At 45.4% G+C, this 13,635-nt stretch overlaps 1 protein-coding gene across 1 annotated transcript in view; it reads left to right on the top strand.

Moving 5' to 3' along the window:
* The window catches only part of Yars1 (tyrosyl-tRNA synthetase 1), a 28,373-nt gene that overhangs the window by 10,747 nt on the left and 3,991 nt on the right, over positions 1-13,635 (top strand). The window contains exons 5-10 of the mRNA XM_050150600.1: positions 4,982-5,062; positions 6,441-6,533; positions 8,265-8,400; positions 9,117-9,202; positions 12,413-12,548; positions 13,117-13,214. Coding sequence (XP_050006557.1) covers positions 4,982-5,062; positions 6,441-6,533; positions 8,265-8,400; positions 9,117-9,202; positions 12,413-12,548; positions 13,117-13,214 — 630 coding nt within the window. The remainder of the gene's footprint in view (positions 1-4,981; positions 5,063-6,440; positions 6,534-8,264; positions 8,401-9,116; positions 9,203-12,412; positions 12,549-13,116; positions 13,215-13,635) is intronic.

Here is a 13,635-nt window from a genome sequence, read left to right as displayed (position 1 = left end):
AAGTGATGGCAGTGCTATCTTTTTTATTGTTATTCTGTGTCTTATCTGTGTGTATGTCTGTAGACCAGAAGAGGGCACCAGACCTCATTACAGATGGTTGTGAGGCATCTGTATATGTGTGTGGGGTGTGGGTGTCCAATCCCCTAAAACTCTGGGGTTATAGACAGTTGTAAGCTGCCATGTGTGTGCTAGGAATTGAACCTGGGTCCTTTGGAAGAGCAGCTGGTGCTCTTAGCCACTGAGCCACCTCTCCAGCCCTCTGCATTGTTTCTAATGAGTGTTCAGAAGCTTCTCAGGCACTGGCTGTACCCTGGCTCTTCTTCTTCCTGGATTCTTCTTTACTGTAAGCCCCTGTCTCCCGTTTCCTTTCTGGTTTTTGGGGTTTTGTTTTGTTTTGTTTGTTTGTTGTTGTTTTTGAGACACCACCATGCCTGGTTCCTTTTTGTTTTTCAGACTGCTCCATTGTAAGTTCAAGATTGGCCTAGGTTACGTAGCCAGAGTATAGATGGATGGATGGACAGACAGACAGAGAGGGGGAGAGAGAGAGAGACAAAAGAGCTAATTAAAGCTATGGACTTCAAATACTGCGCAGTAGCAGAATGTTTGCTTAGGTTTGATCCCTAATACTATAAGGAGGGAAAAAGTTTTTAAAATTTTAGCTCGATGCTGGGCATAGTGGGGTATGCCTTTAATCCCAGCACTCAGGAGGCAGAGACAGGTGGGTCTCTATGAGTTTGAGGCTAGGCTGGTCTACCAAGCAAGTTTCAGGACAGCCAGCACTACACAGAGAAACCCTGTCTCAAACCCCCACCACCACCACTACCAAAAAAATTTTTTTTCTTAGCTGAGCAAGGTGGCACATAAGTCTGTAGGCTTAGCTACTAAAGAAACTAAGGCGGCTGAATGTGGAGGCGCACACCTTTAACCCCAGCCCTCAGGAGGCAGAAGTAAATGGAAGTCTTTAAGGTCAAATCCTGCCTAGGAGTTCCAAACAAGCCTGGCAACAGAATGAACAAAAATTTGTTGTTGTTTGTTGATTGTTTCAAGACAGGGTCCCTCTGTGTAGCCCTAGCTGTCTTGGTACTCACAGACAGGAAGATCCTGAGTTCAAGGTGATTAGGCTTGTCTGGGCTACTTGAGGAAATTATCCTCATTCCAGTTGTGTGTTTGTTTGGGTTTTGTTTTGTTTTGTTGTTGTTGTTTTTGTTTTTTTGGTTTTTCGAGACAGGGTTTCTCTGTGGTTTTGGAGCTTGTCCTGGAACTAGCTCTTGTAGACCAGGCTGGTCTCGAACTCACAGAGATCCACCTGCCTCTGCCTCCCAAGTGCTGGGATTAAAGATATGCGCCATCACCGCCCGGCTGTGTGTTTGTTTTAATTTAAGTACCATCTAGTCTTCAGTTGCTGAGAAGTGTTTTGTTTTACTCAATTTAAATATTTATTTGTTTGATTGATGTGTATGAGTGACCTGTCTTCTCCCACACCAGAAGATCCTGTTATAGGTGGTTGTGAGCCCCCACATAGTTGCTGTGAATTGAACTCAGGACCTCTGGAAGAGCAGCCAGTGCTTTTAACTGCCGAGTCATCTCTCCAGTCCCTGGTTTTTGTTCTTTTAAGATAAGGTCATGCTATGTACTTCTGCCTGGCTAAAAATTTGCAGGAAGTTTCCTGGCTTTGCCTTCTGAGTGCTAAGATTAGAGGTATGCACCACCATACCCAAACTTTTTTTTTTTTTAATTTTAGTTCTTCAGTCAAATGGTGTAGATTTCTAGTCTGTGGTAACCATGTGTGGTTACTACTAGGAGGTGCTAGAACAGACAGCCTAGAGAGAACATGCTCACGGTTACAGAGAAGTTCTGTGGACAGTGCTGGTGTAGCTAGTTTTTTACTCAGCCTTCCCGTGTGTCCTCTTCCTCGCTCCTAACCTCAACTAATTATGATCCAAATTTTACCAGTGTTGCTTTTTAAAGCTCTTAAACTCAGGTCTAGGGAGATGATTCAGTAGATAAGGGTGCTTGCTCTTTCAAACCCCTAGCACCAACATTTAAAAGGGGGAGGGGGGGAGGCAGTAGTGAGTTTGAGGCAGCCTGTTGTACAGAGCAAGTTCCAGGATAGCCAGGGCTACACAGAGAAACCCTGTCTCAAAGAAGAAACAAAACAAAAAAGCCAGGCAGGTGTAGGAACTTGCCTGTTAATCCCAGCACTTGGGAGGCGGAGACAGGGAATCCCTAGGCAAACTAACTATTAATCCCACTTTATAAGAGTAAAGATCACCAACCCAAAATGTTTGGTCAAATTAAGCAAGCTTTATTTTCTGTCATACAGCTCCCTAAAGCTGTGTTTGAGAGAATAGGGGTGTGATAACCCCAAAACTACAAGGCTAGGTGTTTCCAAGAGTTTTTGGTTATGTAGGAACTTGGTAGAACATCTTACCAGGGTGGAGGTCAGGGTATGGGGTGTGGAATGTCAAATTTCAGAAAATGGGTCAAGATATGATCAAATAGTAATGAATTTATTTTGACCTCAGCTTCTTTCTCATCAGGCTGGTCCATTACTAACTAGCAAGACTAGCTCCAAGTTCAGTAGAGCGACTGCCTCAGGTGGAGCGATGGAGGAAGACACCTGGCAGCCATCCCTGGCCTCCACACGCATGTATGCACACACACTTACACACACATACCAGCTCTTAAACTGGGTCTTGCTCCACATCTCCACTGCTTTGGATCATGGGTGTTTTTCAAATAGACTCTTACAATAGCCTGCTAGTGATGCTGTCTGTCTCCAGCCTACATAGGCTTCTGGTCCATGCCCAGCTGTGTCTGTAACTGATGTCTTTCTTCAGTGCTGGTCACATTTCTCCTTAAAACTGTTCACTGACAGGACAGTACTAAAGCACCCTCGTATGACACTCGTGGTCTTATCTACTTTTCTTTCTTCTATTATTACTATTTTTGAGACAGGTTCTTGCTTTATATAGCCTTGGCTAGTCTGGACCTCACTCTATGAACCATACTGGCCTTGAACTCACAGAGACCCACCTATCCCTCCCTGGTGCTAGGATTAAAGGTGTGCACCACCACGACTGGCTATTTTAATTTCTAGACAAAATCCGTGTAGGTCAAGCTGACTTTGAACTGGCTCCTTAGACCTGGCTGACCTTGAACTCTCAGGGACCTGTCCTCTGCCTCCAGTCCTAAGATTGCAGCCACAAGCCACCAAACCTCGCCCTCCCCTCCTTGTCTAATCTTTACACTCAGCGCACTCTGATCTCTTGAAGTTTGCTTTTGAAGACTAAATCAGTCGCGTTTTCCTAAACACTTCTCAGCCCTCTGCCCTCTCACACCGCCTCCTTTTTGTGGTAGAGAACCTCTACAGCAGTGGTTCTCAGCCCTTTAATATAGTCCTCATGTGGTGACCCCAACCATACCATCACTGTCATTGCTACTTCCTAGATGTAACTTTACTACAGTTAGGAATCACAATGTAAATATCCAATGGTCTCAGGCGACCCCGTGAAAAGGTTGGTTGATAATCCCAGGGGTTACGACCCACAGGTTGAGAACCACCACTCTAGTTTTTTGGAGTTTTTTTTTTTTTTTTTCGAAACAGGGTTTCTCTGTGTAGCCCTAGTACTTGCTCTGTAGACCTGGCTGGCCTAGAACTCACAGAGATCCACCTGCCTCTGTCTCCCGAGTGCTGGGATTAAAGGTGTGCACCACCATGGCCAGCTCTAGATGGTCTTAAACCAAGTCCACCCCGCAGTCTGGCAGTCTGATTCTAGGAAGACTTCCCCACGGCCAGCTGACTGGAGCCAGGAATTGTTTCTTCCTTGGTGTTTAGTCCTGCTCCTCACGTGAACGTGTAGTTAGCCTTTACACGCTGAATATGAAATGATTCATTTCCATGTCTCTCCCCAAGTAGGTAATTGAGCTTCTTACAGGAAGGATGTGGATCTGATTCATCCCTGAATCCACAGGCTGGCACCAGCCTGACAAGTAACGAATAGTAGACACTGTTCAGCTTGTAGTCCCTGGTTTACTGCTTTGGGGGCTTGGGTTTGCTGCTGTTGTTGTTGTCTTGTTTGTTTTTGTTGTTGTTTGGTATTGGGAAAGAGTGGGACAGTTGACCTGCAATCCACTTTATAGCATAAATTGATCCAAAACTCACAACAATCTCTGTGTCTCAGACTCTTGATTGCTGGGATTGTAGTCGTGAGCCCTATACCAAGTGCAGTGTTACTGTCCGCGTGCATAGAGTATCAAGGAAACTGTACTCAAAAGCAAAGCAGTAGAAAGGCTCTGAATACTGGGCCAGTGAGATTGCTCAGGAAGTTAAGGCACTTGTCAACCAGCCCCATGTCCCAAGACCCACAGGGTAAAGGGAAAGAATCTGCTCCTCCAAGTTGTAGGAGAGCATCAGGCCTCATGTGTAGGGAACCTGTTCTCCCTTTCATATAAATCATCATAAGCCTTTAGTTTCTTTCGAGGTTTGGTGCTAGGGACTGAATCCAGGACCTTAGACAAGCTCAGCATCTGCTCTTACCACAGAATCAACCCTCCCCCCCACACACACTTTTTTTTCCCCCAAAACAGCATCTATATTGTTCAGGCTGGTCTTGACCTCATGACTTCAGGATAACCTCTTGCTTCTACCTCCCAAGTAGAAGTAGATGTCATGGCAAGCAGACAGTTCTTTGATGTGACACAAGCCGTCTTATTCAGTGAGGGACCTCCAGCATCCCTCCCTCCCCACTGAATTAGACTAGGAGCATCCTGAGAGCAGAGCCTACACCGTATGCAGTAATGTCCACACACGCAAGTTACTCAGCAGCTGTTTCTGAACCACCGAGGGCTCTGTGTTATTTATTTCCCTCCTGGCTCTACCCTGTTTAAAAAAAAAAAAATCACATGATTTCAAATTTTCTGTATCAGACCCGTAGGGGACAAATACAGCAGATGTTTACACTCGTGTTTCTCTCCACAGGCTTTGGATGAAGAGTACTTAAAAGTAGATGCCCAGTTTGGTGGTGTTGACCAGAGGAAGATTTTTACCTTTGCAGAGAAGGTGAGTGGCCACCTCTGTCTCCCCTGAGAGAGACACAGCTGAAGCTAAGTCAGTTATGGTACACAGTCACGCTGGTCGGACGCACACTGGACGGGGGGGCATCCTGGCTCTGCAGTGTCTGGGACAGCACAGGTGTAAGCCAGCCGGGTCTGTCTGCCTCACCAGCCCACACTGTCTCGGTGCCTACCCAAAAGCTGCTCCAGGTCTTGCTGGATTTGATTCCTCCTGTTGCTCTTCTCTCCTAGAGTGTTTGGTTTGCCCTGCCCTGAGTTTCGTAGAAACCGCAGATCTCAGAGATGAGGTTTACCAGGGTTCAGGGGTCCGCACAAACACATAGTTCTTTTCTCAGAAAGAGCTTGAATATATTGAGAAGGTTGTTGTGGTTTTAGTTTGGGTTTTGGGAGTTGGGGGGTTTGTTGTTGTTGCTGTTGATTTCTTAATGTCCATGGGTATTACACCTGCGTATGTGGCTATGCACCAGAAGCCAGAGAAGGGTGTCAGATACCCTAGCCTGAAGTCACAAGTGGTTGTAAGCCACCATGTAGACACTGGGAACTGGACCCAGGTTTTCTAAAAGAGCAGTCAATGCTGTTAATCACTGAGCCATCTCCAGCCTCTGCAGTTGGTCATTTTAGGCAAGGTGTAAAGAAAACAACTTAATCAGAAATATAAATTCCTAGGATACTTTGACAACTCTAAACGTTCCTATCCTTTGACCTAATAACATCTGCTCCTGGAAACCTGACCTGAGGAGATAAGAGCAAACAGACAGAACTTGAGTTGTGTGTGAGAGTACTTACCACGTTAGTAATTTAAAGCAAATATTTAGAAATAAACATATCCAGTGGCAAAGAATTAGATAAAACTGTTACATGGGTTGAAGAGATGGTTTAGTGGGTAAAGTGCTTGCTTTGCAAACAGGAAGAGTTGACTTTGAGTCACCACCACTCATTTAAATGCCTGCTGTCGTGGCGTGTGTCTGTGTCCCAGTCTAGGAAGACCCACGGACTCTGGGGCTCACTAGCAGCCAGTGTAGGCAAAACAACGAAACCCTGTCTCAAAAAACATAATGGAAAGGCAATTGAAGAACACATCCCAGTGTCATCCTCTGGGCTTTATATGTACCCACACAGGTGAATGCACCCTCATATATGCATATGCGTGCGTGCACACACATATACACACACTCACATAAAATATGGATATTTGTTAAAGTCTGCTAATAATGATGACTGTTGAAAACTATATATGTTTATTAAAAAGGCAAGGAAGAATGTCTGGTACATAGTGCCCTGAAGTTGCTGGTCAGACCAGATGAGAACAGAGCACCGAGGAGAAATTTATATTAATATCTGCTATTGTTGTGCTTTCATTCCAGTACCTCCCTGCACTTGGCTACTCAAAACGGATCCATCTGATGAATCCCATGGTCCCGGGGTTAACTGGGAGCAAAATGAGCTCATCAGAGGAGGTAAACTACTAACCATCTTTACATTTTTTACATTTATTTTATCTATTTGGTGTGTGTGTTTGTATGTGTGTGTGCATGTGTGTCCATGTGCCTTTACCAAAGATTACACACCTCCTTTCCCTTTTATTTAGAACTGGGGATTGAACCTAAAGCCTCTCATGTTGGGCATGCACCCTTCCACAGCTCCATCCCCAGGCCACAACCACTTTCCCTTTTTTACACTGATTTATTTGTTTGTATATGTGTGGGTCCATAACTGCAGTGACCCATGTATATAGGTCAAGACTACGTAGGGAAGTTGGTTCTCTCCTCCTTCCAGGGGACCAGGGATTGAACTCAAAGTCATCAGGCTTGGTTTAGCAAGCAAGCCCTTTTACCCACCAAATCTTGCTAGCCCCCCACGACCATTTCTTGAATCTAGAAAGCTTCATCAAAAGACAGATTGAAGACTCCGAAGAACAGTGCCCTAGCTAACTAGAGTCTGGATGTCTGTGCTGTGAGGCAAACTGTCGTCCTGTTGTGTCAACTGTGCTGCTGACAACCAGGGTGATCGGGTTTCATGTCTCCCATCATAGGGCTGTGGTCTAGAAGTTCAGCCCTATTGCACTGGGCTTGGGGATGTCATCTACTCTGAAGGCTGAAGCAGGAGGATGGAAAGTACAAGTCAGCCTGGGTGGCAGACCCCTTTACCTGCTGAGACATCGCGCTAGCCCTGGCTTCACACTGTTAATGAGTGATGTGCCACCTCACATAACTAAAATCTCCAAATTTGTTCTTAGCCAAGAGATGGTAGCACACGCCTTTAATCCCAGCACTTAGAAGGCAGAGGCAGCCCGATCTCTTTGAGTTCAAGGCTAGCCTGATCTGCAAAGTGAGTTCTAGGACAGCCAGGGCTTCTCAGAGAAACCTTGTCTCAAAAAAAGAAATAAGAAATGTATATGGGACTAGAGAGATGGCTCAGTGGTTAAGAACATTTGCTATTTGGGATTTTTTGGTTGTTGTTTTTGTTTTTAAGATTTATTATTTATTTTATGTGTATGAGAGTATTCTATTTACATGTACAACTTTATGCCAGAAGAGGGCATCAGATCCCAACATAGTTGGTTGTGAGCTACCATGTGGTTGCTGGAAATTGACCTTAGCACCTCTGGAAGAGCAGCCAGTGCTCTTAACTGCTAAGCCATCTCTCCAGCCCAAACACTTGCTGTTCTTGAAGATGACCCAGGTTCAGTTTCCAGGACCCACATCAGGTGGCTCACAACCGCTTGTTAACTCCAGTTCTAGACATCCAACATCCTCTCCTGGCCCCTGTAGGCACCTGCATGCATGTGGTACACATACACTGTTTTTTTTTTAATGGATGGATAAATAGTTAGGGCTTGGGATATAGCTTAGTTGAAAGAGTGTTTACCTAGCATACATGAAGCTCTGGGTTTGAACACTGCATGATGCAGGCCTCCTAGTACATATCTGTAATTCTAGCACTGGGGAGGTAAAGGCGGTAAGATCAGTTCAAGAATATCCTTTACTACATAGCAGGTTTGAGGTCAGCCTCAGTTACAGAGACCCTAGCTCAAAAGAAGACAAAAAGAGTATGTAATCCATGATGGGGGGGTAGATAGATTTGACTTCATTAAAATAAACTTTTTTAAAAATGATGTTGTATGTTAAAGCTAGTTATATGTGTTCTCATTTTCAACCACAAGAGGTCTCTTTCCTCATGACTTCCAGGAGTCTAAAATCGACCTCCTTGATCGGAAGGAGGATGTGAAGAAGAAGCTGAAGAAAGCTTTTTGTGAGCCAGGCAATGTGGAGAACAACGGGGTTCTGTCCTTCATCAAGCATGTCCTCTTTCCTCTCAAGTCTGGTAAGAGTCCCTGCTTTTTTCTCAGGGGCCAAGCTGGGAGCTCCAAGTTCCTGCTATGACCTTGCTTAGGACTGTCAGAGTCCTGATGCCATATATACGATGCGCACTGTGAGCTGTCTCTCAGTTGTCTGGTGTGCATTACCAGGAAGGATCTGAGAGATTGTCGGCCTGCGGAGAATGTCAGAAATGAGAGAGGAGACAAACATGTTGAACTAGAGTTCTTTTTTCTTTTGCTTGTTTTTCAAGACACAGTTTCTTGTAGCCCTGGCTGTCCTGGAACTCATTCCAAGCTGGCCTAGAACTCACAAGAGATGAACTTGCCTCTGCTTGCAGGGATTCAATGTGTTCACCACCACTGCCCAGCTGAATACAAAATAATTCTAAGCCATGATTTTTGTTGAATACACAGTGTGGCTGCTTATCCAATTAAAGAACAGGAAGGCTCATTGTAGGGAGCTTATCTAACGCGAGTCAGCTCCTAGGAAGGCTCATTGTAGAGTGCACGACTAAATAATCCCAGCACCAAAAAAATGAAAAAATAGAATGCCAGGGCTGGTGAGAAGACTGGTGAAAGTAAAGTGCTTTAAATATGATGCGTGTGCACATGTGTGTGCACAGACACATACACACACAAAGAGCAAATCTACAAATAGTGATGCATTGGGTGGAGGAATATTGTGTCTGTAGTTACTGACTGGTTTCTTGGTATGTTGTAGAGTTTGTGATCCTAAGAGATGAGAAGTGGGGTGGAAACAAAACCTACACCGTTTACCTGGAGCTGGAAAAGGACTTTGCTGCCGAGGTAAGGCTAGAGGAAGAGTGAATACACTCTGAAGTCTAACCGTCTCTCCCTCCCGACTGCCAATCTAGTGAACAAGCCACACACCTCTGTCCTGATTTCCTCTGAGACTGTTTTGTTAACGACTTAGATTTGGATTCAGGTGGTTTATTAAGTAGATGGGCGAATGGCAAATGCCTAAAATAGTGGTCTTCATCACCCTCCAAGGAGCCAGATGCATTGCAATAAAGAGCCTTTCTCCATGGCTGCACCTACAGGCACATACCCATACCAGACATTTATATACTCGTATAGGAGGTACTTCTGTATTTATGTTGCTTTCATTGGTTGAATAAAGATACTGGCTTGGTCTTTTGATAGGGCAGAATTTAGATAGGTGGAGTAGACTGAACAGGATGCTGGGAAGAAGGACAGACTGGAAGTTGCCATGATTCTCCTGGTTAGACTCATGCGGGTATGCCACAGTCAAGTGGCGATACACATTAATGGAAATGGGTTAATCAAGATGTAAGAGTTAGCCAATAAGAGGCTAGAGCTAATGGGCCAGGCAGCGTTTTAATTAATACAATTTCCGTGTGGTTATTTCAGGGGTTAAGATAGACGGGCAGGGGGCTGGAGAGATGGCTCAGTGGTTAAGAGCATTGCCTGCTCTTCCAAAGGTCCTGAGTTCAATTCCCAGCAACCACATGGTGGCTCACAACCATCTGTAATGAGGTCTGGTGCCCTCTTCTGGCCTTCAGGCATACACACAGAAAGAATATCGTATACATAATAAATAAATATTTTACCAAAAAAAAAATAGACGGGTGGCCAGGACAAAAAGCAGGCCTGCCGGGCAGCCAGGAGCTGGGCGGGGACACGGCCCACTCCTCTTTCTACAATATACATAATTAAAAATAAAAATCAAATCCTTCGTTTAAAAAGACGAAGTAGGCATGTTTAGCTAGAAAACAAGTCTATATTCTGTCTTCACTATAAGAAGAGTTTCCCAGAGGAGAGACTAGGTTTTCTTGTGACTCCAGAGGATCAATACAATACTGTGGGCTGGGAGAGAAGGGTTGGAGACAGTTCAGTGGTTAAGAGCACTTTCTGCTCTTACAGAGGCCTGGGGTTCAGTTACCCACATCAGGCAGCTCACAACTGCCTGTGACTCCAGCTGCAGACTCTGCTGTGCTCCTCTTGCCTCCACGGGCAGTAGTGTACACACACATACACATGTAACTTTTAAAAGATGAAAAAGATTTATATACATATATTGAATTTATTTTGGGGTTTTTTGTTTGTTTTCGTTTTTGGAGAAAAGGGTTATATTGGATTTTTAAAGCACGGTCCTTCTATGTAGCCCTGACTACCCTGGAACTCACCGGCCTCTGCCTCCCCAGTGCTAGGTTTAAGGTGGGTACCAATATGCCCCAACTAAGAGAAAGTTTCTAATAGACTGGAGAGTTGGTAACAGTGGGCTGACTCTCTTGGCTTTGCATTCCCTTCCCTTAGAGGTGTGGGGGCAACAGCTGGGGAACAACTTGGGGGAAGCTAGATGTAAGCAGGTTTGAGTGGCAGCCGAGGGACTCTGATCTCTGAGGTCTGGAAGCTCGTGTGGCCCATTTAGGGATGTGTTGAAAATATTACTCTGAAACCCTTCTCTGTTGTCTGAGGCAGGCCACAGAACCCACACCACTGAAAGCAGTTCTTTGTGGGAATGCTGAGCAGAATTAGAAGGAATGCTTCTGGAAAGTAATGCAGCCGCATATTCCCACAGTACTTGCCACAGTGGAATTTCAAGTCTGGTGTGTCTATGTATTTTAGATTTTCATTGCCTGGGACACAAGCCACTCTGGTGACATGTGGCTGTGGAGCACTTGTGGTGTGGATACTGCAAGCAAGAAACTGAATTTTAATTTACATCTGGATAGCTTCAGGCCTAAAGCTTTCATTCAAAGTTAACTATTCCCAAGGAAATGAAGACATAGCATCAGAAACAGAAATGCTGTCATTAATGTATTACAATATTCATACCTAAGGATGTCCCTTCAGAATATCTAAGTACTTCCAGATTAGATTTAGGTACAAAAAGGTAACTTCAGGATATAGACAAAATACTGAATTTCAACTTGGAGGTGGTAGCACATGCCTTTAATCCCAGCACTGTCCTGGAACTCCTTCTGAAGACCAACGTGGCTTCTGAACTCACAGAGCTGCGCCTGCCTCTGCCCTGGGTGCTGGGATTAAAAGTGTGCGCCACCACACCGGGCAATGTGCCTGTGTTTTGACTGCAGCATTTCGTGTGTGGTTGTATATGGAACTTTTCTTGTGTTACCGTTGATGCTCAGACTTTGGAGCATTCCAGATCTGCCCTGCAGGTGAGGATGCTCAGCTGCACTACCACGGAGCAGTGCCACTCACCACCGCCACCATGTTGTATGGCTCGGTCCTCACTCTGACTCAGATATACCTCCTCATTTTTATTTATTAATGGTTTAAATTGTTTTTGCTTGTTTATTGTTTTCTGAGTCTGAAGCTTGCACAATGCCTAGGCTGGCCTCGACATAAGCAACCTTCCTGCCTCAGCTTTTCGAGGGTTGAGGTTACGGGTGTGAGTCACACGTGCCCAACCTGTTTTTCTCATTTTATAAGTGAACCGGGAGACTGGGCTGAGGATGTAGCTCAGTGGTAGAGAGCTTGCCTAACATGTACAAGACACTGGGCTCAACCCCCAGTACCTCAAAAGAAAGAAAGGAAGAAAATAGTAAAAGTCATCATCATCAAAACTTAAAAGGGGTTACACCACTAACCAGAACGTTAATCCTTACAAGTCTAACTTGGTCTTCAGACCTAGGGTTACCTGGGTGAACATTTTCTTGTGGGTAACATTTGGCTTATGGCTCAAAGCATAAACAGAAAGACAAGAAGAATAGCAGAATTAGAATAATGAGTGCCGGGGTAAAGATGGTGCACACCTTTAATCCCAGCACTTGGAAGACGGAGGCAGGTGGATCTCTGCAAGTTCGAGGCCAGCCTGGTCTACAAGAGCTAGTTCCGGGACAGGCACCAAAGCTACAGAGAAACCCTGTCTCAAAAAAAAAAAAAACAAAAACAAAAAAAAGAATGTTGTAAATCTCAAGACTGCTGGGAACATATGTCTGTCTCCCATGTTGCCTCTAATAGATTCTGGCGTCCAGGCCTCATCTCAACAGGCCTTGTCTTCTTCTGTAGGTTGTACACCCAGGAGACCTAAAGAATTCTGTTGAAGTCGCCCTGAACAAGTTGCTGGACCCCATTCGAGAAAAGTTTAATACCCCAGCCCTGAAGAAGCTAGCCAGTGCTGCCTACCCAGATCCTTCAAAACAGAGTAAGGCCAGCTGGAAAGGCGCCTGGAACTGGGACCGCACATAGAACCTCCTAGTCTAGTCTGTGTTCACTCACCCTGCCCCTTGGGTTTGGTGAACTTGTCCCCAGTTGGTACTCACAGTGGTGGTCTGTTCACAGTTGCTCAGGCTTCTTGAAAAATCGCATCTTAACAGCCTCCCTGCTCCTGTCTCTCTGCTTCTGTCTTGTGAGTTGGTCCTCCAGTTACCCATGATGCTGAGGTGCTGCTGTAGATACCTTTGTGTGACCCATCCAGAAGAGACAAAGTCTGCATGGATTTTTATAAACAGAAATAGCCATAGGTGGCCAGACTGCTACAGGCCCTGCCTTGCAGCTTGCTTAGTAACAGAGAAAAGGCGAGGTGGGAATTGTGGTGTCCCTCTGTAAGGCTGCTGGGTCTGTGGTAAAGTGTAGCTTGGTGGGTGGGCTCTGTGCTTCTCTCCTAAATCCTGCCTGGTTCAGTAGTCTCATCCGGCGCAGTCAAAACTAGCCTGCCATTGGGGTGGGAGAGGAAGAGAGTCCTGACTCCGTGGCGTTCTTCTCATTTCTAGAGCCCACTGCTAAAGGCCCTGCCAAGAATTCAGAACCAGAGGAAATCATCCCGTCCCGGCTGGATATGCGTGTAGGCAAAATCATCAGTGTGGAGAAGGTACTCATTTCTCACTACTGCCCAGAGAAGCAGAGGAGGGTTAGGTTTGTATTTCCATTTGGAGGAAACCTAGCTAGAGAAGGGAAGTAGCATCCCGGGGTCATATTGCAAAGCAGAAGCCAGGTGTCTAATTGCAGGCAGTCTCTGAACTTTATACAACACAGCTAGGAACCTGGAGAGACGGACACGGGTCAGAGAACTTAGCCATTAATGTGGCCCGATGTACTATGTACCAGCTTGCCTGGACTAGCTTCTGGTCTTACCTTAGGTTGGCCAATTGCCCCTTAGACAGTGGCTGCAGGGAGGTAGACTTCCATTTCTGCAGACAGGTCATGTGATCAGTCATTGGCTGGGAACCATTGTTCTAGGCCTTTTTAACGCTGGTGTTGATTTGCTTGACACTGTATGGCCATAAGCCTCC

The sequence above is a fragment of the Alexandromys fortis genome, unplaced genomic scaffold (genome assembly GCF_014885135.2).
Source record: "Alexandromys fortis isolate MF-2015 unplaced genomic scaffold, M_Fortis_MF-2015_v1.1 scaffold_26, whole genome shotgun sequence".
NCBI classification, from domain to species: Eukaryota; Metazoa; Chordata; class Mammalia; order Rodentia; family Cricetidae; genus Alexandromys; species Alexandromys fortis.
Note: the sequence above shows the minus strand (reverse complement) of the source record. Positions and strands in the feature narration are given on the sequence as shown.